Source organism: Amblyomma americanum, chromosome 8 (assembly GCF_052857255.1).
Source record: "Amblyomma americanum isolate KBUSLIRL-KWMA chromosome 8, ASM5285725v1, whole genome shotgun sequence".
Classification (NCBI taxonomy): domain Eukaryota; kingdom Metazoa; phylum Arthropoda; class Arachnida; order Ixodida; family Ixodidae; genus Amblyomma; species Amblyomma americanum.
The window spans coordinates 75,291,774-75,314,239 of record NC_135504.1 but is presented as its reverse complement, the minus strand read 5'-3'; the positions used below and the strand labels follow the sequence as shown (position 1 = coordinate 75,314,239).

At 48.6% G+C, this 22,466-nt stretch overlaps 1 protein-coding gene across 2 annotated transcripts in view; it reads right to left on the bottom strand.

Annotated features, from left to right (window-relative positions):
- Nucleotides 1-10,967: 10,967 nt before the first annotated feature.
- The window catches only part of LOC144101940 (RNA polymerase II subunit A C-terminal domain phosphatase-like), a 72,721-nt gene continuing 61,222 nt past the window's right edge, over nt 10,968-22,466 (bottom strand). The window contains exons 10-11 of one of the 2 annotated variants that reach the window (XM_077635178.1): nt 15,891-16,060; nt 10,968-11,634 (exon numbers count right to left, since the gene is read on the bottom strand). In XM_077635178.1, the coding sequence (XP_077491304.1) occupies nt 11,130-11,634; nt 15,891-16,060 (675 nt within the window). In that variant the 3' untranslated portion in view covers nt 10,968-11,129. The remainder of the gene's footprint in view (nt 11,635-15,890; nt 16,061-22,466) is intronic. The other variant, XM_077635179.1, reaches the window with a different exon arrangement.

Below are 22,466 nucleotides of genomic sequence, written 5' to 3'. Positions count from 1 at the left end.
CTAGCCCACCAGTACCAAGGGACGGACGAACAACTATTAGAAGAAGTCAAGATCAAATGCTACGGCAGAGATCAGGTCGAAAACTACAAAGAATACCGCGGGGAAGACAACCCCACTATGGACAGACCCATCACGAGGGAAGAAGTAGTAGAAGCGATCAGATCGGCAGCGAAAAACACGTACGGCAGCAGGAGCGGACAAGATCCGGAACTCCCTGATCCGAAATCTCAGCGACGATGCAATCGACCAACTATCCAAATACCTCAACACACTCTGGCAAGAAGGAAGAGTTCCGGCGGAATGGAAACATGCCGTCGTCGTAATGATTCCGAAGCCAGGCAAGACGCTACAAATAGAGAACCTCAGGCCGATATTCCTCACGTCGTGCCTGGGAAAACTCTACGAGAAAGTAATCACCAGACGAATTCAATCTTACCTGGAGAAAGAGCAACTGTACCCGGACAGTATGTTTGGATTCAGGGCCAACCTCTCCACACAAGACGTGCTACTCCAACTCAAGGAGGAAGTGCTTGAGGCGATGCCAAAAGCGGGCGAAAAACGTGGTCATGGCCCTCGACATAAAAGGGGCATTTGACAACGTGAGCCACGCGGCCATCATGGAGGGCATAAACAATACCAACTGCGGGAAGAGAACCCACGACTACATCAGGGACTTCCTAAGCAACAGAACAGCAACAGTGGGCCTGGGCGAGCTGAAGAGAAGCGACGTCTTTCACACTCCCTGTAAATTTAGGCACACCCCAAGGATCCGTCATATCGCCCGTCCTCTTCAACGTGGCAATGAACGGCTTAGCAAAGAGACTAAAGAAGATCCAAGTTATCCAGCACGCGATGTACGCCGACGACGTCACAATCTGGACCACTCAGGGATCACTCGGCGAAAAGCAAGAGAGGCTGCAAGAGGCTGCCACCTGCATGGAAAACTACACCAAAGAACAGGGCCTACGATGCTCGACGGAAAAATCGGAACTCGTCAGAATTGGCAAACATCCCACCCAGGCAACACTAGAAGTCACCCTCGAGGGACAACACATCCCCGAGAAGAAAATGATTAGAATTTTTGGAATGTGGCTGCAAAGCAGCCGCAAGTGCAGCCACACCATCAGCCTGCTAAGCAAGGCAGCGGAACAGGTGGGCCGCATGCTCAACCGAGTCTCCCAGAAAAGACACGGAATGAGAGAGGAAGACACCCTCAAACTCATCAACAGCCTCATCGTCAGCCGAGTCACGTACTCCCTGCCGTACCATGCAACCACCAAGACGGAAAGAGAGCAAGCCGACACCATCCTCAGAAAGGCTTACAAGACAGCCCTCCACCTACCCAGAAACACGTCCAACGAGAAACTCCTGCAGTTGGACGTCAGCAACACCTTCAGCGAACTCGCGGAAGCGCTACTGGGTGCACAGACCATCAGACTCGGAGGCACCCCCGCAGGACGGGCGCTCCTGAAAAGGCTGGGTCGGGACACGCGCGGACTAGTCGATAGATACGCGGAGGTTCCGGACCACCTCAGAAAATCCTTTAACATAGGGCCTATGCCAAAGAACATGGACCCTAATCACCACGCAAATTTAACCGACGCAAGGCTAGGGCAGAATACGTCGAACGAACGCTAGCCCCAAAAGACAACACTGTCTACACAGACGCTGCCGTCTATCCATGCGGAGCAGAACATGCAGCCGCAATGGTGGTAGTAGACAACGAAGGAAACCTAGTGACGAGCGCCACGGCGAAAGTCGCTGGCGCAGCGGAGGCCGAGGAAATTGCCGTCGCGCTGGCGGCAGCAGAAGGCTATAGGACCGGCCGCCCCCTAAATATTCTAACAGATTCGAAAGAAACGTGCAAAAACTACACGAAGGGCAGAATTAACAAGACGGCCCTCAGGATACCCAGCGGGGTAGCCCCTGCCGAGTTAAACAAACCCAGACACAATCTGATTTGGATCCCAGGCCACGCGGGGGGTAGAGGGAAACGAAAGGGCAGACAGTCTAGCTCGAGGCGAAGCAATCCGAGCAGGACAGTCTAACGCCCCGGAGTTCCATCTGCAAGCCTGCGAGGGGGGGATACGCAGAACTTTTAAACTTACACAGGGGGATCAGAATCAAATATCCACCACCACACAAAGCTCTGACAAAGGAGGAGGCCACCATCTGGCGTAGACTACAGACAAACGTACACCTTCTCCAACCTACACATACTCAACAAAATGTTCCCATCACAATACAGGGCCACCTGCCCATGGTGCGGAGCCACACCCACACTTTATCACATTACTTGGGAGTGCTAACGCAACAAAGTATTCCACAAACACGAACACCCGAGTGCGGAGCAATGGGAGAGCCGTCTCACCAGCAGCGAGCTCACGGCCCAACGGGCCTTAGTGAGGCACGCGGGCGATGCAGCACGGCTCAGTGGAGCCCTGGAATAGGGGCCCTCCTTGCTGAAGAGAAGACTCCGATCGCCACTGCAAGAACGAAGACGATGGAGCTTTCGAATCCGCGATTCTCTTGACTGGATCCATAAAAGTTTTCACTCACTCACTCACAACCAAAGCCTTAAAAAAAACTTGGTCTTCTTAAACGCCGACTACACCAAGCCAACCAGGACACAAAACTGCACGCATACAACATGCTAATCAGGCCTGCAATAGAATACGCGTCAGTGATCTGGAACCCTCAGTATATCTATCTTATTAACATGTTGGAATCTGTGCAAAACAAGGCTGCTCGATTCATCCTTTCCCGTTACTCTCGGTATCAAAGTGTAACAGCACTGAAAATATCGCTCCATCTCCCGCCTTTGGTCATGCGCAGAAAATTCAGCCGTTAACTTTTTTCCATAATCTTTACCACAGCAACACACGATTTGCAAGTTCACATCTTCTCCCGGCTCCACACACATCGGCTCGTGTAGATCATATGAAGAAGACTAAACCCATTTTCGCTCGGACAGAAGGACACAAATACTCACCTTTGGTACTAGCTATTGAAGAGTGGAATTCGCTTTCTTCTAGCATTGCGGCTATCGCTGGAACATCATCATTTCGAACAGCTCTTTGGTCATACTTAGAAAATTCCAATGTAGAATGATGTGCGTTTTTTTTTTTCGTTTGCTTCAGTGTGTGTGTGTCGGCCGTAACGTTCCATGAAATGTTAGATGCCATGTTTTGTAACTTCTGAAGGTGAAATTTTTGTCTTGTTTTGTGGGATTTGCTACATGTGCATTTTTTCAGTACCTGTTCCTAGCCATTCCCCCCCCCCCCCCTCCTATTAACTTGTACCTGGCTTCTTGACTTGTTTCTTTCTGTCATCAGCCGTTTATATGCTGTTGTATATTTGTCAAGTTTTCTGTGATGAATCCCCCCATGTTATGCCCGCATTAGGCCTTTTAGGGTATTGAAATAAATATATATAGCACTGGAGCTGCCGAGCGCAAGCGCTATAGCTGTTACCCCTGCTTCCTCTCGGTTAGTTCCCTGGTGCAATTCTTTTATAATTGGAGGGGTGTGCGGAGTGTACGCAACTGCTGTGGCTCCGTGCATGTCGCATGCAGCATCTACCCACAGGACGTTCTGCTCATCGCCGTGCCGTTCATGAAGGGCCGCTGCCTGGCTTCCCGTCGCTCGCAGTTTCGGTCGGGATGCATGTTACGAAGGAGTGGTCGTATGCGTAGCCTTTGACAAATTTCTTTGGGGACAGCTTTTAGGGAGTTATGATTAGCGGGGATGCAAATTTGGAGTTTACAGAGTATATGCCTGCTGGTAGGGGTGCTGGCTAGGTGTAGTTATTGGTCTTGTAAATGCGCTTCGGTTAATTCTTGTATGGTGTTGTGATGACCCCCCCCCCCCCCCCCCCCCCATTATGCGCAGGTCCACACGGGACGGAGAGGCAAAGAGACACCGTATGGCTCAGTTTAAACACAGATATATTCAATAATTACACATGATTAAGATTATACATCAGAGGCTGGGGCGTCCGAGCTTACGTGCCGACGACTTCATGGGGGACGATGGAGGGGCTCCGGAGTTGAGCTCGAACGGTTGCTGGCAGAAGCTGCACGCCGTCGGGCTTCGGCGCTGAAGGCCCCCTTGGCGAACGATGTCGTCCTGAGCGTCCTTCTTCGGTACTCCTTGTCGATTTTTATATCCTCTTATCCCCACACTCCCTAGGGTGAGGACGCCCACGCCAGAGTGGGAGGGGGGGGGGGGGGGGCTAGGGCTTTCACTTGGGCGCACAAACACACCACCGCACTTATGGTCTCGCCCCCCTCACGTGTTGAGTCCGAGGGAAAGAAGGTTGTCTTCGAGGTAGCGCATAGCGTCGGCTGTGGTAAGGCGCGCTCTGGCCCGCTGACGGTTCCCGCGGGTCACCGGCCTCCGTTCTCCATCAAATGACACTCGCCCCTCAAGGCCGGAACGCGAGGTCACTAAAAGGCCGGGAAAGTGGTCCCTTGTCCAGGGATGTGCTCGGGAGGGTTGATTGATGATGCCCGCCGTCTTGCCACGGGGCCAGGCCCGCCGAAACGAGGCCCCCTTGGAACGGCCACGGCAATTGGGGAAGATAACGCCCGTCTCCCCGCGGCGGCGGCGGCGGCGGCGGCGTTCGTCTCGTGCCGACACTATGGAAAGGGGGTCCGGTTGTACTTCTAACCTTACATGGAATGATCACATTGATGAAATAATTTCGAAAGCAAATAAAACACTTGGTTTCATTAGGCGAAATTTATATTTAGCAAATCAGTCAACTAAATTATTAGCTTACACAGCTCTAGTTCGCTCGAAGATTGAATACGCTTCCATAATATGGAATCCAAATCAGACTTACCTAGTAAACAAGCTGGAATCTTTACAAAATAAAGCAGCACGCTTCATCACTAAAACATACTCTAGAACATCCAGCATCACGGCTATCAAAAAGTCCCTCCAATTACCGTCTCTAGAAACACGACGACTGTTAGCACTACTTTCCCACTTCCACAGATTGTATCATGCCCCGTCATCCTTTACAGCATCCCATATCAAACCCCCACAAAAAATTTTCCCCTCGCCTCGACCATCCCTTCAAAGTGCGTCCCATGTTTGCGCGTACGAATCTCCTGCGACAATCACCGCTCTTTCTAGCTATTCATCACTGGAATAAGCTGCCAAAAGAAATTGCTTCTATACGTGATCATGACTCATTTGTAAGTAATTTGAAACGCAGTTTTACGCATGTTGGGTAAAAGCAGAATTTTATGCCTTTGACGCATTGTAAGTGTATCTACATGCTTGTACGGAGTGTTGTTTTTTTCTATCATGCATGCAATTCTCTCTCCTTTTTTCTTTTTATATTTTCTTGTTGTATTCGGTGATCCTTACCGCGATGTTCTATATTGCCTTGCCCCCCCCCCCCCTAATTGTGTTTGAAATATCCTGTTGTTAACCCTCCCCCCTATGTAATGCCCATAAGGGCCTTTAGGGTATCTGAATAAAAAAAAAAACCCTTCGTGCTCTTTAACCATTTGATGGTTTCAGTATTTTTCTGATCTTGTTGGAGGTACAGGCCCAGGATGCGAATGGATGCAAATTCTGATGGGAGTGTGGTATGTTCTGCCCTGTGGCAGGATCAAGAGAAGTTCCGATTTTTCTGGTGAGCAGGTAAAGCCTACCTTGGTGACCTCTTCCTGTATTACCGTTGCGGCTGTTTGTAGTGTATCTTCGATTTGGGCGTCTGATCCATATGTAGTCCACAGGGTGATATCATCCACAAGGTATGGTCAAGATAAGGAATGTGCTGCAGCTTCCACACAAGCGGAATAAGTACTGCGTTAAAAAGGAAAGGTGACAGCACAGAGCCTTTGCGGGTGCCTATGTTCCCTAGTGTGTAGTGGCATGTACTAAAGTTGTCTACGTACATGCTTGCCTTGCCGTTCGGTTTTGCAGGAAAGCCTTTATGTAATTGTATGTTCGCTGGCCAACCCCTAGGTCTATCATGGCTTTTAGGATGGCCTCATGCTTGTCATTATCAAAGGCCTTCTTGAGGTCATTTTCCAGTACTGCTTCGGTATGTGTAGGTATGAGGGGGTCCAGAATAGCTGTCGTAAGTTGAAGCATGGCATATTGTGCGGATAGGCCAAATTGGAAACCAATCATTGAGTATGGGCATAGACCGCTATCTTCCATGTAGGTGCGCAGTCTAGCCAGTATGACTTGCTCAAATAATTTGCCTAGGCAGAGCCCTACACTACGGCCTGCCTCTTTCTTCTTTCACTCCCACCTTCCTCCCTTCTCTTTTCTGGTGTGCACCAAAATATGAGAGAATTACAGCGCCATTTTCTTTCCTCTAGAACCAATTTGTAATTTCAATCGGCCAAGGTCAATCTGCTGGTATGCTGTGCTCCCCAAGGTTAAGGGTTTTTGGTTCTTGAGGAAAGGAAATGGCGCAGAAAATGTCTCACATCTCAGTGGACATCCGCACTGTGTCTCCAGCTCAGTAGCCAAGCGCCCTAAACACTGAGCCACCGTGGCAGGTCAAACCAAGGTCAAATCAGGCACGGAATGGTGAGCGAACTTTGCATTGAGTAGAGCTACCACTCTAAAACAGAGGGGAGGTCATTGGGCTTTGCGGTGAAAACAGCGAGACTGTGCCAGAAAAAGAACCTACAAGGGGCACTCGCTCACTTCAGAACACAGAGAACACCTGAAACAGGCACGGTGCATCATTTCCTGCCTGCCTTGTCCAACACACTGCTAGGGGACTGCGTCATGTACTACAGAGGCTTTTGAGTGCTTCTAACTAAAATACTACATGCTTCACAGCGCTAATATTAAAAATAAATATTATTAACACACGCACTACATCAAGCACAAAATCAGTCAAACTTTCAGTCAAGTAGGCATTTAAAGGTGAGCTTGTCTTTTTACCATGGGAACTCGACCTACACGCTCCGAGCTTCCCAGAAACTTAGAATTTTTGTTCTGTGCGGCCGATTTTACAATTAAATTGGATTAAACATGCCAAACGATCAGGCAGGCTTTTGACAATAGGACACTAGGACAATAGGACACAAAGGACACTTGACAATAGACCATATTCACACTATCAGGTAGTAGAGAAATGCACAGAATAAAACCCCTCTATATAGCCTTCATTAATTACAAGAAAGCATTTGACTCAATCGAAATCTCAGCAGTCATGCAGGCATTGCAGAATCAGGATGTAGAATAGTCTGATGAGAAAATACTGGAAGATGTCTATAGCAACTGCACAGCCACCACAGTCCTTCATAAAGTCAGTAATAAAATTCCAATAAGGAAGGCTGTCAGGCAGGGAGACACGATCTCACCAATGCTATTCACCGCCTGTTTACAGGAGGTGTTCCGAGGTGTGGATCGGGAACAGTTAGGGCTAAGAATTAATGGAGAATAAGTAATATGCGATTCGCTAATGACATTGCCTTGCTGAGTCAATGAGGAGATGAGCTGCAAAGCATGATCAATGAGTTAGACAAGCACAGCAGGACAGTAGGTCTTCAATTACCATGCAAAAAAACAAAAGTAACATTCAAAAGTCTCGCAAGGGAACAGCAATTAACAATTGCTAGTGCGGTGCTGGAAGTGGTATGGGAATATGCCTACTTAGGGCAGGTAGTAGCTGCTGATCTCGATCGTGGGAGAGAAATAACTAGAAGGGTAAGAATGGGGTGGAGCGCATATATCAGGTTCTTTCAGATTATGCAAGGCAGTTTACAAATATCCTTCAAGAGAAAAGTGTACAGCAGCTCTATCTTACCAGTACACACCTACGGGGCAGAAACGTGGAAGCTAACAAAAAGGGTTCAGCTTAAGTGAAGGACAACGCAGCGAGCCATGGACAGAAAATGATACGTGTAACGATAAGAGACTGAAAGCGGGCTGACTGGGTGAGGGAACAAAGGCCGGTTAATCACACCCTAGTCGAAATTGAGAGGAAAAAATCTGCTTGTGCAGGGCATGCAGTGCGAAGGCAAGATTCCAAGAGAAGGCAAGCGTAGCAGGGAGTGGCAGAAAGTTAGGGGAGCGGATGAGATTAAGAAGTTTGCGGGGATAGGATGGCTGCAGTTGGCACAGAATGGGGTTAATTGGAGAGATATGGGAGAGACCTCGGCCCTTTGGTGGGCGTAGCCAGGCTGATGAGGATAATGATGATGGTGTAACGTCCCGGCTCCTGCCTTTTTTTAACTTACCTCTGAAAGTAGGAGTGAAGAAACGCTTGAAATGCCTTTTTCACCCAGTCATGTGGTGGCTCTGCTCTCTTTTATTTTGTTTTTTAGGTTCACTTGAATAGTTTGTCGCGGACAACATAGCCACAAATTAGGCCCACGGAAATAAAAATGTGTGCGGACTTTTTGCATTCACAGGTCACTCCATTCATTGCTACGAATCACTCCGCTGATGGCAGAGCAACAAGCTGCCAAGCGACTGGCTGAAAGGCACTCCACCCATTGGTTGGCTCCTCCTACTTACAGAGGTCAGTTCAAAAAAAGGCGGGAGCCCGAATATTTAATCCGATTTATTAGGAAAACTGGCCGCACAGGACAATAATTAGGAGTTTCTGAGAATGCTTGGAGCATGTAGATAGAGTTCCCGCAGTAAAAAGGCGAGCTCAGAATCCTCTTTAGTGCAACTTTAAAGACCTGCATGCCAGCAATGCGAAAGCATTGCAATTCTGTTCCAATTACATTCTATTACTCTGCAGTTGGTGCAATTGCAAGTGCTAGTACAGTACTATTACTAGTTAACATTTCGTATTTTCCTACTTTTGATGACGGCACAACATTTCGACCAATCATGAGTTTCGTAATACCGCCTTTTCTTGGGCAAAGCTTTTCGTGTCGATAACCCATCTAATGCTTCCACATTAATAATTCAATAGATCGTTGTACTTTAAAGGCGCCAAAACCACACACACACACGCACGAGAGAAGGGAACGGGACAGAGCGCCACTCGCAACTGGTTTAAATTGCAGAAATCTCATACTTGCATATATATAGTCAGCCAGCACCTGCGCAACGAACGTATTTGCTCATCAGGTCGTACACGATAAGCATCGGTCAAAAAACTTTTTCCGCCTTGTACAAAGATATTGATGTTTCGCTGACACACAAACTGCACAAATTGGTATTATGTAACATCTTTCTTTCACAAATTGACCAAGTCCTTCATCAGGCTTTACCATGTAACAAAGTTTTTAAAGTTTTTAGATACGTGGACGATTTCTCGATTATTTTAACCAAGGACGCAAGTTTGAACTTTGCTGAAGCTGCACACGATGCTTTATCCCTGTTTAGACAACATGGAAAAGGCTTGGATTTTACATGCGAACTGCCTGTGGACAATTTTTTACAGTTTTTAGATCTTAAGATTGAGTTCTGCATGGATCATGTAGGTTGGGCTTACGCTACGCGAGCAAAAAAAGGGCTTCTGCCATTTGATTCCTCGCATTCCAAGTTAGTGAACAGAGCATTTCTTCACTGTGTCTTGAGTCCGCACTAAGGAAGTCATGCGTTCACAAGATGCGACCGAGTTTTGACAACCAATTGGCCAGGCTGGCTTCAGCCGGGTTCCCTGGTTCGCTCGTGACAGGGTCGCCGAAAGCCTCTTGCAGAAGATCTAGGGCAGTGAGTCTAGGGCAGTGAGGGCTGGGGCAGAGGTCCCCTGAGAAGAGGTGAGACCTGTGGCGGTGCCGTACGTGCACAAGTTGGCCCACAACCTGAAAAAGGTTGCGAGCAGGCATGGTGTCCTGCTCGTCTTCACAGCCCCCCTGAAGCTTGGAAGTGTTCGCTCTCGAGTGGAAAAAGGAAAGCAAAAGAAAAAAGAAAAAGGCTGCGGAACCAAGCATGGGCGACCATTCATGAGATGTGCCGGAGGGGTAGTTTATGAAATTCCACTCTCGTGCGGTCGTTCCTACAAACCGGGCGCAGTGTCGATGAGTGAATCAGGGAACACGAAAGAAACGTGGAGCAAAATAAAGAGGGCCCAAATTTACCTAAACATATCAGATGTTTATATCAGATCAATCAGATCAGGCACCCTTCATGCTCTTGTGAGCCATGTTTTTAAATTTTTTTATTTATTTATTTAGTACATACTGTTCATGGTAAATGGTGCGGATTCTGACCAGGAGTAGCAATGTAAAAGCAAGAGAACTGATTGAAGCGTTTTATATCAGCAAGAAAGGCAGTTTGTGCGCCAGCGAAACATCAATATCTTTGTACAAGGCAGAAGTTTTTTGACCGATGCTTATCGTGTCTGACTCAATGTGTGAATATGTTCCTTGTTCAGGCGCTGGCTGACTGTGTATATATGCATGTATGTGGTTTCTGCAAATTAAACCATTTGTGAGTGGCGCTCTGTCCCGTTCTCTTCTCTCGTGCGTGTGTGTGTGTGTGGTTTTGACGCCTTTAAAGTACAATGATGAATTACCAACTAGCCCAACAAGAAGTTCTCTTAAATTCAATAGAGTTGTCCTTTGTATCCCTTTCAGCAGCAGCACACGCTTCACTTTTGCTAAGCCACTCTGTGAACTGCTTCAGGCCAACAGGGTGCTGAGCCTCCAATCGGGTTGTTCCAAATAAGCAGATTATCCCGCCCAGCTGCGGGTGCTCGACCACCATGTTGGTGTGTAACCATATGGTCACCTGCATAGGTGCACCATGAAATTAACACCACACAAATAATCTGTACAGCAATGAAACAGTCTACTCTAAACAGTTTCCGAACCTCTGCTGTATGCGGTGTGGGCATATCTTTTTTTTGGTTTGTTTGCCCTCTGGTGGGCTTTGGTTGGAACTGGCCAGCAGCTGAAGTCCTGAATGTTTCCCTGGAACCCTTCGGTTGCACAGGATCACCACCATAGGACACTTTGTTTTCAAAGACCAAAGTGAGCACTAAGAAGTGGCCTTTCTGAGAATGAAACAGTCACCACAAACGATGGAGAACAAAATGAATTAAACGTGAATCAGAGACCAGTTATGTACACACAGCCGAGCAGGTAAAACCAAAGTTCTCTCAAGCGCAGTCCTCGCTGCTTTGACTGGCCGAGATGGAGCGCACTAAGAAAGTGTCATGTTTCACAGAACTTTCTGAACCTAGAGACCCAAAAATTCGCGCTCCACTGCTGCAGCCATCTCTTCATCGACGGATCCCACCGATGCATTCGAGCACTCGTCAGACGACCTATCAGTGTTCGACTGCTCACTGTCCTCAGGGAGTTCACTTCGCGGAAACTTTGCCGGCTGCGAGGCCTCGTCATCTGTCAAGCCATCACGGTCCCGCTTCCGACGGCGCCGCTTCCTCCATCCACGCGGACATTCGCCACCTGAAAGTGACTCGGCTGACGATTCGGAGTCAGAGTTCTCCCTCGTGACCCCCGCACACATCGTGGAGTCCTGGCTGGATTCTTCAGCTTCCTGCGCTCTTTCACCGCCTTCTTTATTTCTGTCGCCGCCACCGTCGTCATCGTCGTCATCATTGCTGCATTCGTCCTCGACCTCCCGATCCATTTCTTCCAGCTGCTCTGATGACATGCTCAGGTACGGGTTTGCCTTTTCGTTGAGTTGCAGGTGCTCGTCGCTCCTACTTGATGCTGCTGCACTGCACACAAGAAGCCAAACATTTGGTTATGCAATGTGCATCTCTACAGACTGAACCCGGCCTCTGAATGCCATGCATGTTAAGCGGCTAGTTCCCTATGGAATTAAACGGATCCCAATCATAATAAAGGGTTGTCTTTTTGTCCTGCTCCTTCCTCCATGCGTTATCTGGCTGCACTCATTCCAACTGAAAATCAGCTCGCCCAACTATACTGATGGGTCTTATCTGACAACACACAATTCCATTTACAGTTAGAGGTGTGGGTCGAAGCATTTGGTATACCTCACCTATTTCTTTGGCTCCTGCAGCACACACTGATAAACCTCTTCCTTTTTTTTTGTCTCTTATCAAAGTCTTAAGAAATGTGCACAGGTATGGAAAAAGCACAAAACGTTGGCCTTGCAACAAGGTCTGTGGCTACAGATGTGCCATCGGCCAAAAAAAAAAAACCCCACTAAGCACGCCTGACTGGTTCGGTTCTTGTAGTACGCCGTGGCAGACACATACAACTGCAGCCTGGTTCCAAGAAGGCAGTAACTCAAAAGAGAAGGGCAAGTATGGCAGCATTACACTGCGACCGAAGCGGCGTTTAAACATCATGCAATACTTCGAGGTACAGGAGGTGAAGTTCTCTCCATGCCCCTCTTCCACAAAATACAAGCAGAGCCACCAACGTGGAAATCAGTGCAGAAACCAGCCACACTCCAAAGGCCCACTTCGCTCGCCCCCCGCACAAGCTCAGCTTCCTGTGAATGAAGCTTACGGTCTAATATTCCTGTCACATGGGCACTTTCAAAGGCTACTGAGCCTTCAAGATTCTCAATCACTATCGAACTTGAAGGAGTTGTTGCGCTGCTGCACAGTGAGCTTTATCGCCGTCAGGAGATTCCACCATCTCACGTGAAGGTGCTGCAGTGCCGACAATAATTTTGTGGACAGGCTGGAAATCAACCAAGTTCAACCTGAAACGGTTAACGACAAAATGTTTATTCATTACAGTAGGGTCATTCATGCACTTTGAAGGAAGCTGGTGTTGGTAGATTTTGTATTGCTGGAAACAATGGTATTAATTATGCTTACGGCAGTGTTTTGTCATCCTGCCCCGTCTTTTTTTCTGCACAATTAGTTTATATTTTGAAGTTCCATATTTTTCGAAGATGACACTGCTCCAGTTATATTCCCCGGCACATTGCTGCGAGCGCTCTGCGTCTGAGAGTGCACGCAGCCACCGTTCGGAGGACCCAAAATCTCAATAGAGTTCCACACTACTTGCACATTTAGAAAATTCAGCGCGAAACAAGGCGAAGACGAAAAGGAAGAACACACACACACTAGTGTTCATGTGAGTGTTCTTCCTTTTAGACTTCGTCTTGCTTTACGCTGAATTTTCCACAAATACGTCCACTCCAACTCACCCAATTAAGCATCCTTGTGCAGTTCCAAAATGCTCTGTTGACTCAACAGACTATGGACTCATGGCCATCGGAGCCACCTGTATAGAAGTGCCCACTTGGCCTTTGAGTCGACAGACTACTGGTTCGGAGGCCTTCAAAATGACCGCGTGACAGGAGTGTAATTTATTTATTTTCTTATTTATTACTACCTCAAAGGCCCCATTAAAGGTGTATTACATGAGCGGGTGGAGTTCAGGGCACATGGTTGATTCAATAGACAATCTGAATGATGATGGGTTGGTATGTTTGATGAAACACTGTCCGGACAGGGCAAAGATTGTCTGACTAACCAAGTTAAAAGGTAACAAAACTGACGTTTCAGGTTACACACTGAGAGTGACAAGGGTTCCATTTGGAGCCTAAAACATCAATTATACTTTAGTTTGATTTATGGGGGTCTAACGTCCCAAAGCGACTGAGGCTATGGGAGGCGCTATAGTGAAGGGCTCCGGAAATTTCAACCACCTGGTGTTCTTTAACGTGCGCTGACCCATATTCAGTTATGAAATGCGAATGACGCCCCTGTGCTATGTGATCTCACTGCAGGGTAAAGAATCTCAGGTGGTCTAAATTATTATGGAGCCCTCTGCTATAATGCCCCTTGCTCTCTCCTTTCTTTCACTCCCTCCCCTCATGGAGTGGTTGAGGTGTCCACAGAGAAGGGAGACACCTACTGCATTTTTCCGTTCCTAAAAACTAGGGGTGTGCAAATATTGAATTTTCTTACATGAATCGAATACGAATATGAAGAAAAAATGGCTTCAAATATTTAATTGAATATCGAATATCTGTTCAGTACAAAAAAAATTTAAGAAAATGATAAACGAGCAAATGCTGTTGCTCTTATGTTTTTCAAAATAGTGTATGGTCTTTGCAACTAAAATAAACAAAACTAGACTGCCTCAGTACCGTATAAAAAAAAACATGTGCACAGAAATGTATATTATTGATGAGACAGAATAACATATCCAAAACCAATTGTTGAACGAGCTGGTTACAGATCACCGGATAACAGTATCCAAACTGTAATGAGGTCATACAAAACAAGATCCATAAAATGACAAGACTAGCGACAAAAAATAGCATGATGATTAGTAAAACCTCATTCATTCGGAGTTGAAGGGACCGGAAGAAATGCCCACTTTATCTGAAGGGATAGGTTTATAAACTTCCCCGCGCCCCCGAAAAAAAAAAAGAAACCTGCAGAAAATGCGAAGATGCAGTAAGGCCTTATGAGGCGGCTTCATCGCGCTAAACACCTGTAAGCTTGTGATGAGCCGCCCGTTTTGGAGAACAACACAAATGGAAGCAAGGGGCCGGGGAACACACACTGGCGTCAGAACAGCGAGACTGCTTCTAAAAAGGAAAAAGAAAACCTGTGACGTGCCAGTCGGCATCCGAAAACCGCGCGGAGCTAGGATTGGACTACAGGGGAATGCGTGAGCCAACAGTTGCAGTTGCTGCGGGGCAGCGGAGAAGCTCGGAAACCGAAACTACGCGGCCAGGCTACTTTTTTGCCCTAGCGACAGGGGCCTTCAGATCGTTGTCACACCTGCCGTTACGCCCACTAAATAGGTGTGCGGGTTACAATGCACCACGCAACAGGCAGGAATTTTCACAGGATCGCTTGCCCTATTGTGACAACTCAACGCTCGCCTACAGGAGGCTCCCGCGAAATTCGGCAAGTAGGCTCTCCCGCATAGCGTAGTTTACAAAACGGGATGGCGGAAGTCACGCTTGGATTGTTATGAACGCGACAGGATACATTCTTCAGATTTGGGCATCAACTGTGTAACGTATTACGGAAGAATTAAGAAAAGCGCGATTTCGCGTTACGATTGTTCGAAGGGGGCCGTCGGCCGGCTTGTTCGCAGCACGGGTGATATGTGGGAAAGCCCACTTGCGGAATTTCGCATGAGGTCAAGCCTAGCAGCGTCGGAATACGATCAGACCACGTGATAAAACAGCGGAAAAGGAAGGGAATAGGACCTCTGTATAGTTTTCCTGAAATTTTTAACTTGATCATCGGCTAATTTGCCCAGATGATGTGGTTTTGCCATGGTTGAATTTATAAAAGTCTGCGCAGTATACAATAGCTGGCGAGTATTCGGTAATTTTCGAATATTTGGAAATTCTCGAATATCAATTTCTCAAATACGAATAGGAATACGAATCAAAGCTATTCGATTCGTATTCGAAATTTAGAATATTCGCACACCCCTACTAAAAACCAATATGAAGCCTTGGGGGCCTTTTTAACTACATTCGCAAAGAAAATGCAATAGCATTCAGGTTTCCGGCTACGGTACCTACAAAGAATGTCTAATGTTGTTCTTCCAATTTTCCCATCAAAACTCCAGTTGGAACCAGTTCCACTGCACTTATGTGGTATGCATGAGTGATCACCTTCTAGAATGCTCGAATATAATCCATTGGATAATCCTATTAGATTATACTAATCCACCCACTAATCTATCTTGACCAACCCACTAAGCTATCCTAATACACCCACTAATCCTAAATTCTAACTAATCCGCCTTAATCCATTTTCTGTGGTGGGCCTACTTTCAAAATATTCTGGCTCCTTTGGAATTTTGGCAGGTGGCCACCTGCCATGGTGGGCAGGTTGTGACGACGTCACAAGGTCAACTGACCTCTCTCAACCAATCAGAGAATTTCTTGACAGAGAAGCTGTAAATTTTTTTTGTAAGATGACAACCTAATTGCAATCGCATTAATATCATTTGCTTTTGACCTGGCCAGTGGCTCAATCTTCACCGACAACCCTAGTGGCGTGCTCACCCAAGTGGCTCTTCAAGGCACACCGCTTGAGAAGACACCGTGGGGGTAGGCGGAGCAGCCCGCTGTCCATTGCGCCAGATCCTCTTGCCGGTCACTGGGTCATAGACCGGTGCCTTGGCTGGCTGCTCTGTTAGCTGCCTTGCTACCTGGGCAGCTCTCGGCAGGGGCTCCTGAAAAAAAGATGTAAAAAAGACAAGCTTAAGCTGCTGAGTGATTTTTTACAGAGCTCCAGTCAAGGTCAGGACATCCATTGAAGCAGAATTGACATCTGAGCTAGTTGGTTGTTCATTTTCAAAAATTATATAAAGCGCACTTAGGACAACAGACAAGGGAGACCAAGGGTTGTATGTTGTCCTAAGTGCGCTTTATATAATTTTAGAAAAAGGACATCCATTGTTTGCTTATTTTATTTTCATTTGAAAAACACTGCTAGCCTCATTCAGAATTGGGTTACAACACCATGATACACTCACAAAAAAGAAATTCACATAAGAGAAATGCTGCTAACACAGGAAGATCAACAACCAGTTTTCGAGAGTTAAATATTTCGCACATTTGGTTAAAGCCGCAGTTTAAAAATACTATTGTTACGAGATGACTACATGCAGCAGAGGTGACCAGTGGCCCGGAAGCTTTGTGGGCCAGCACTCATCAATTGTCATCTCATCCACCATGGTGGCAAGGCCTTCACTTTCTTCCTTTCTCCGGTCTAACATTCCTTCACACCCATCGTCATGTTGTGATTCACATCGTCAACACTCTCCTTCTAGTTCACAATAGGGACGATCGCGCGGAGGCCCCTGGTCATATCATGAACTAAAGGAAGACGAAACGGGCTGTGGTACGGGCAGAAGTGCTCGCGCTAGGCCCGCTGCCATTATTCCATGCCATCAGCATCTGTCATGTCGTTCTGATTTCATCGGCTTGCCGTCGCGTAAGAATATTTCCCAAGCACACTTGCTGCAATTGCCACCATGGAGTTCAGTTCACTTGAGGGTAGAAGTTTGCCCAATAAACAGTTTCCTTTCAAAGTCTTCAGCTGTCTTTTAGCTGTCCAACTGGCATCACAACTAAGTGACAACATACAGTGCCACAGCGGAATTGTTTATATGAATAGTTATGCGAGGTTAGAAAAAAGAATATTCAAATTTATAATTAACGACATTGTCAGATAACATATTCTATTCTCTAATTGGTAGTCAGAAGAATGAATAACAAAAATGTGAATAAGAAATTCATACTCCATTAAATGGTGCGAGTATTTTGTGTTAATATTTGTCATATTGCTGGTATTTGCTTTGGCTTCCTTTTCGTTTTAACCCCGGAGGCACTTGCAATATCCAACTGTGCGCCCAGCTGGCAGCCTGTTCTCCAACTGCGGAAATAGTGCGACCGCAAAACCATATTACTCCGACATGTATCATTCTTCCTTCTCAAAGCCTTGGTGAGTGTTTGGACAGAACAAAGAGCGGTATAAAACGAAGTGGAAGCACTGAAAACTACGGTCAAGCCTTTGAGGCGCTGAATACTTGAACCCTCAAACTATAATTTTCACTCGGTGTGAACTACTGAGTGTCACTCAGTGTGAACTCCTTTTTAGGCGCAGATGGACTAAGAGTGGTTCGCCTTACCAGCCGCATATCACACCGCCAAAGTCGTCCTTGCATCTTTTAGGTATTGATGAGTTGGAGGTCGAAAATGCAGCAAGAGGTAAAGCAAAGTGCAGGAGATTGCCAACCATGGCACTTAAGACCTGTCGCAACAAAATATGTTTGTGTTCACTTTGGTTGTAGGGCGAACTACTTTTTGGGTGCAGACTTAGCCTGCGCGAACAGGCCCACTACCTTTGGTAGCGTTGACTGCTGTGTATAAAAAGGAGTATAGCAGCGTTTGAAGTAGTCGTGCAGCGAAGATGCTCCTTTTAGCGCGAATTCCTATACATGATTTCTCCCTTGTTCAGCAGTATCGCGCTGCATCCACAATACGGATTTTTCTGTAATGACTTTTTAATTGCATAACATGCACTTTATGGGCGAGTCAGTCGGCTTTTCGGAGGTTGAAAGCTGTACGGCTTTCAACCTTCGGTGTAGTTGCGCTACCGTCCGGTTCTGCATCATCCTGTAGTTTGCAGTTTCTAGCATGGACGATATTGGCGCGTGCTCATGGGAGCGCGCCGACGATGAAGACGAAGTGTGCGTGTGCCGGTGGACAAAGACGAAGTGCGTGTGTGGTTCGGACAGCCATCTTGTGAGTTCCCTGCTGTGCGCTGGACTTCGCTGAGACTGTGATCTGTGCCGGTCCTGTCTTCGTTACATTTTTTTGGTGGAGGTGCGGGGTACTTTCCAACATCTACGTGCCCCGAAGGCTCTCTATGAACACGGATTTGACTCCGATTCATCGCAGTACGAGCCGCCGAATCCAAGGTCAGTCACCAGAGTACGGTCCGTTATCTCCTAGGACCAGGGCTCCAGCTGCGACGCGCAGGACTGACGCGGCACCTATGGCTAGCAACGGAGACGCGGCAGCTATGGCTGACAACGGGAACTCAGCTGCTCATTTCCTGGTCCTCCAGCCGCGAACGCCGCCGACCTTCCATGGCGAAGTGTTTGAGGACGCGGAGGACTGGCTTGACCAGTTCGAGCGCGTTGCCAGGTACAACGGCTGGGATGCGGAGCGGAAGCTGCACAATGTTTACTTCGCTCTTGACAACTCGGCGCGGACGTGGTACGAGAACCACGAGACAACGTTTCCTTCTTGGGAACGGTTCCGTAGCCAGTTGCTGGCGACCTACGTCAGCACCGACCGTCGGGAACGAGCTGAGTCGGCGCTGCAGTCAAGGAACCAGCAACCCAATGAGAGCGTCGCAATGTATTATGAGGACATGACACGACTGTTCAGAAGGGCGGATCCAAACATGGCCGAGGACAAGAAAGTGCGCCACCTGATGCGCGGGATAAAAGAACAACTGTTTGCTGGGCTTGTGCGAAACCCACCTAACACCACTTCGGAGTTTCTATCAGAGGCCACTACCGTCGAAAAGACCCTGCAACAACGCGCCCGCTATTACAATCGCGCCGTGAACACCGTATCAACTGGCAACTTTGCGCCAGCCTCCAGCGACTCCGCTGACACCCTTCGGGAGCTGGTTCGATCTATCGTCAAAGAAGAGCTGCACAAAATGCGCCTCTCTGCCCAGTCGCAGCCGCAGTGTCCATCGTTAGCACAAATTATCCGAGAGGAAGTGCAGCAGGTGGTTCCTGAACCTGTTGCCCCTGCTGCCCTTACACCGACGCCCCCGCGCCAGACGTACGCGTCGGTACTCCGACAGAACTGCTACCTCGCCCCTTGGAGCACCAGCCCATCTGCATCTGCTCTCCAGCCGCGGCCCCCGCCTGTCCCTGTGTTGCCCGAAGCCAGGCTGCGGAAGACGGACGTGTGGTGGGCACCTGACCAGCGGCCCCTTTGCTACCACTGCGGTGAGGCTGGCCATATCTTGCGGTGGTGCCCTTATCGTCGAGCTGGAATTCGCGGATTTCATCCGCGAGTCCCCTGTCCGCCCAATGGCGAACGGTCCCGCGAAATTGAGGAGCACCTGTCAACGCGCCGGGATCACACTCACACTGATTTCCCTCGCCCTGACTACCGCCCACCAAGCCCACCAACCTCTACCCGCTATCGTTCGCCGAGTCCCCGTCCTTCGACAAGCCGTTTCAGCCGCTCACCGAGTCCTCGCCGGGGAAACTAGACCCAGCGGCCTGCGGAGGTAAGGCCGCTGACGAGCGAACAGTCGAACATCCTCCATCACGTTCCCGACCAGACGACGGCTATCAAACGAGGACACGTGATGATCACAAAGGATGTGCAGCTTCGAACTTACCGGTCGATATCGACGATTTAGCGGTTACGGCATTGGTTGATACGGGAGCGGACTATTCGGTTATGAGCAACGAGCTAGCAAAAGAACTGAGGAAAGTTTTAACCGCGTGGACTGGGCCTCAGATTCGCACAACTGGTGGGCACTTAATTACCCCTGTTGGGCGGTGTACGGGGAGAGTTACAATCGACGGATTTATTTACGTTTGTGACTTTGTTGTCCTACCTCACTGTTCGCGTGATGTCATTCTCGGCCTGGACTTTTTACAAGCTAACGGCGCCGTTATCAATTTACAAGAGCCGCGCGTGACGTTTTCGCCGACGCAAGCAATTGAAATAGCCGACCCAGACGACTCCAGGATACCCGCCCTGCGTATTGCTGCTGATGACGTGACGGTGCCTCCGCGGTGCAGCATGATGGTCCCCGTGCAAAGTGACTGGCCCGGTGATCGAGACGTTATGGCAGAGAGAAACGTCAGCCTTCTACTCGAGAAAGGAATCTGCGCTGCAGGAGGGCTTGTTCGCTTACGGGATCGCTCTGCGACACTCTTGATCACCAACTTCGGAACAGAGTTCCAGCCTATTGCGAAAGGAACGGCCGTCGCATACGTTACCGACTTCGTTGAGCCCGCAGAAATATGTGCTCTGGAGCTACCGTCGCCGGACGGACGCGATGCAGCAACCGTTCTGTCTACCGTGGGCATTAATCCCGGCTTGTCGGTGGGTCAGAAGCAGCGCTTGTTAGAGCTCCTTCACGATTTCGCAGAGTGCTTCGCCACGACATCAAAGGTAGGGCGCACCCCGGTAGCCAAACACCGCATCACCGTCAACGAGGAGACTAGCCCCATATCCCAACACCCATACAGAGTGTCGCTGGTGGAACGGGAGGCTATACGATCCCAAGTGCAAGAAATGCTTGCAGACGACGTAGTCCAGCCGTCCACGAGCCCCTGGGCTTCGCCTGTGGTATTGGTGAAGAAAAAAGATAACACCTTGCGATTCTGCGTCGATTATCGGAAGTTGAATCGTGTCACGAAACGTGACGTTTACCCCCTTCCACGTATCGACGACGCCTTGGATCGACTGCGTGACGCTAAATATTTTTCTTCACTCGACCTTAAGAATGGCTACTGGCAGATCGAAGTGGACGAAAGGGACAGAGAGAAGACAGCGTTCGTGACACCTGACGGCCTTTATGAATTCAAAGTGCTACCCTTTGGACTCTGTTCTGCGCCAGCAACCTTCCAACGCATGATGGACAACGTTCTTTCTGGGCTGAAATGGCAGACATGCCTAGTGTACCTTGATGATGTTGTCATTTTTGCTCCTAGCTTCGAGGAACACCTCAACCGGCTGCGAATGGTGTTACAGGCGCTCCGTTCGGCACAGTTGACGATAAAGCCACAAAAGTGTCACTTTGGTTTCGAAGAGCTCAGTTTTCTTGGTCACGTGATAAGCGCTGACGGAGTCCGTCCTGACCCGGAGAAGACTGCCGCTGTGGCACAGTTCCCGCGCCCAACCGACAAAAAGTCCGTTCGTAGGTTTCTGGGCCTCTGTGCCTATTACAGAAGTTTCGTTGAAAACTTTTCCACAATTGCCGAGCCCCTTACAATGCTTACTAGAGACAATGTATCTTTTGTGTGGCATGATGATCAGGAATCTGCCTTCAACGAGCTACGCAGCCGCCTACAAACTGTCCCAATACTCGCCCATTTTGATGAACGAGCTGCCACTGAAATTCATACTGACGCCAGCAATGTTGGTCTCGGCGCTATTCTCGTTCAGTGGCAGGATGGCAACGAGAAAGTCATAGCGTACGCCAGCCACTCCCTCTCGAAAGCAGAGGCAAACTACTCTACCACAGAGAAGGAATGCCTTGCGGTAGTGTGGGCGATTAGCAAGTTCCGACCATATATCTATGGTCGCCCGTTTCGAGCTGTCAGTGACCATCATTCGTTATGCTGGCTAGCCAATCTCAAAGACCCTTCGGGACGGCTTGCGAGATGGAGCCTTCGCCTCCAGGAATACGACATCACGGTAGTGTACAAGTCCGGCCGTAAGCACAATGACGCCGATTGCTTGTCACGTGCACCTGCCGACGTTGCTCCGGCCGAAACGGAGGACGACTTCCCGTTTTTTGCTCTCGTCACGTCGTCCGATATGGCCCGGCGTCAACGGGCTGACTCAGAGTTGCGTCCGCTCATCGAGCATCTGGAGGGCCTTAACGTCGCTGTTCCGCGGCTTTTCGTTCGAGGTTTGGGTTCCTACAGTCTCCGAGATGGCGTCCTTTACAAGAGGAACTTCGCCCATAACACGGAAACCTTTCTTCTGGTTGTGCCATCCGAACTCCGTCCAGAAATCTTGCACGCCTGCCACGACGAGCCATCGGCTGGCCATTTGGGTGTTACGCGGACGTATGCCCGCATTCGTGCGAAGTATTACTGGCCAAAGTTGCTCTCATCAGTCCAGCAATATGTGAGGACCTGCCGTGACTGCCAGCGACGAAAGACACCACCAGTTAAACCCACAGGGCTTCTCCAGCCCATCCCACCGCCTACAACACCTTTCCAACAAGTGGGCATGGACTTGCTGGGCCCATTCCCATTGTCTTCCTCTGGGAACAAATGGATTGTTGTGGTGACGGACTACTTAACGCGGTACGCCGAGACACAGGCGCTCCCCCACGCTAGTGCTGCAGAAGTG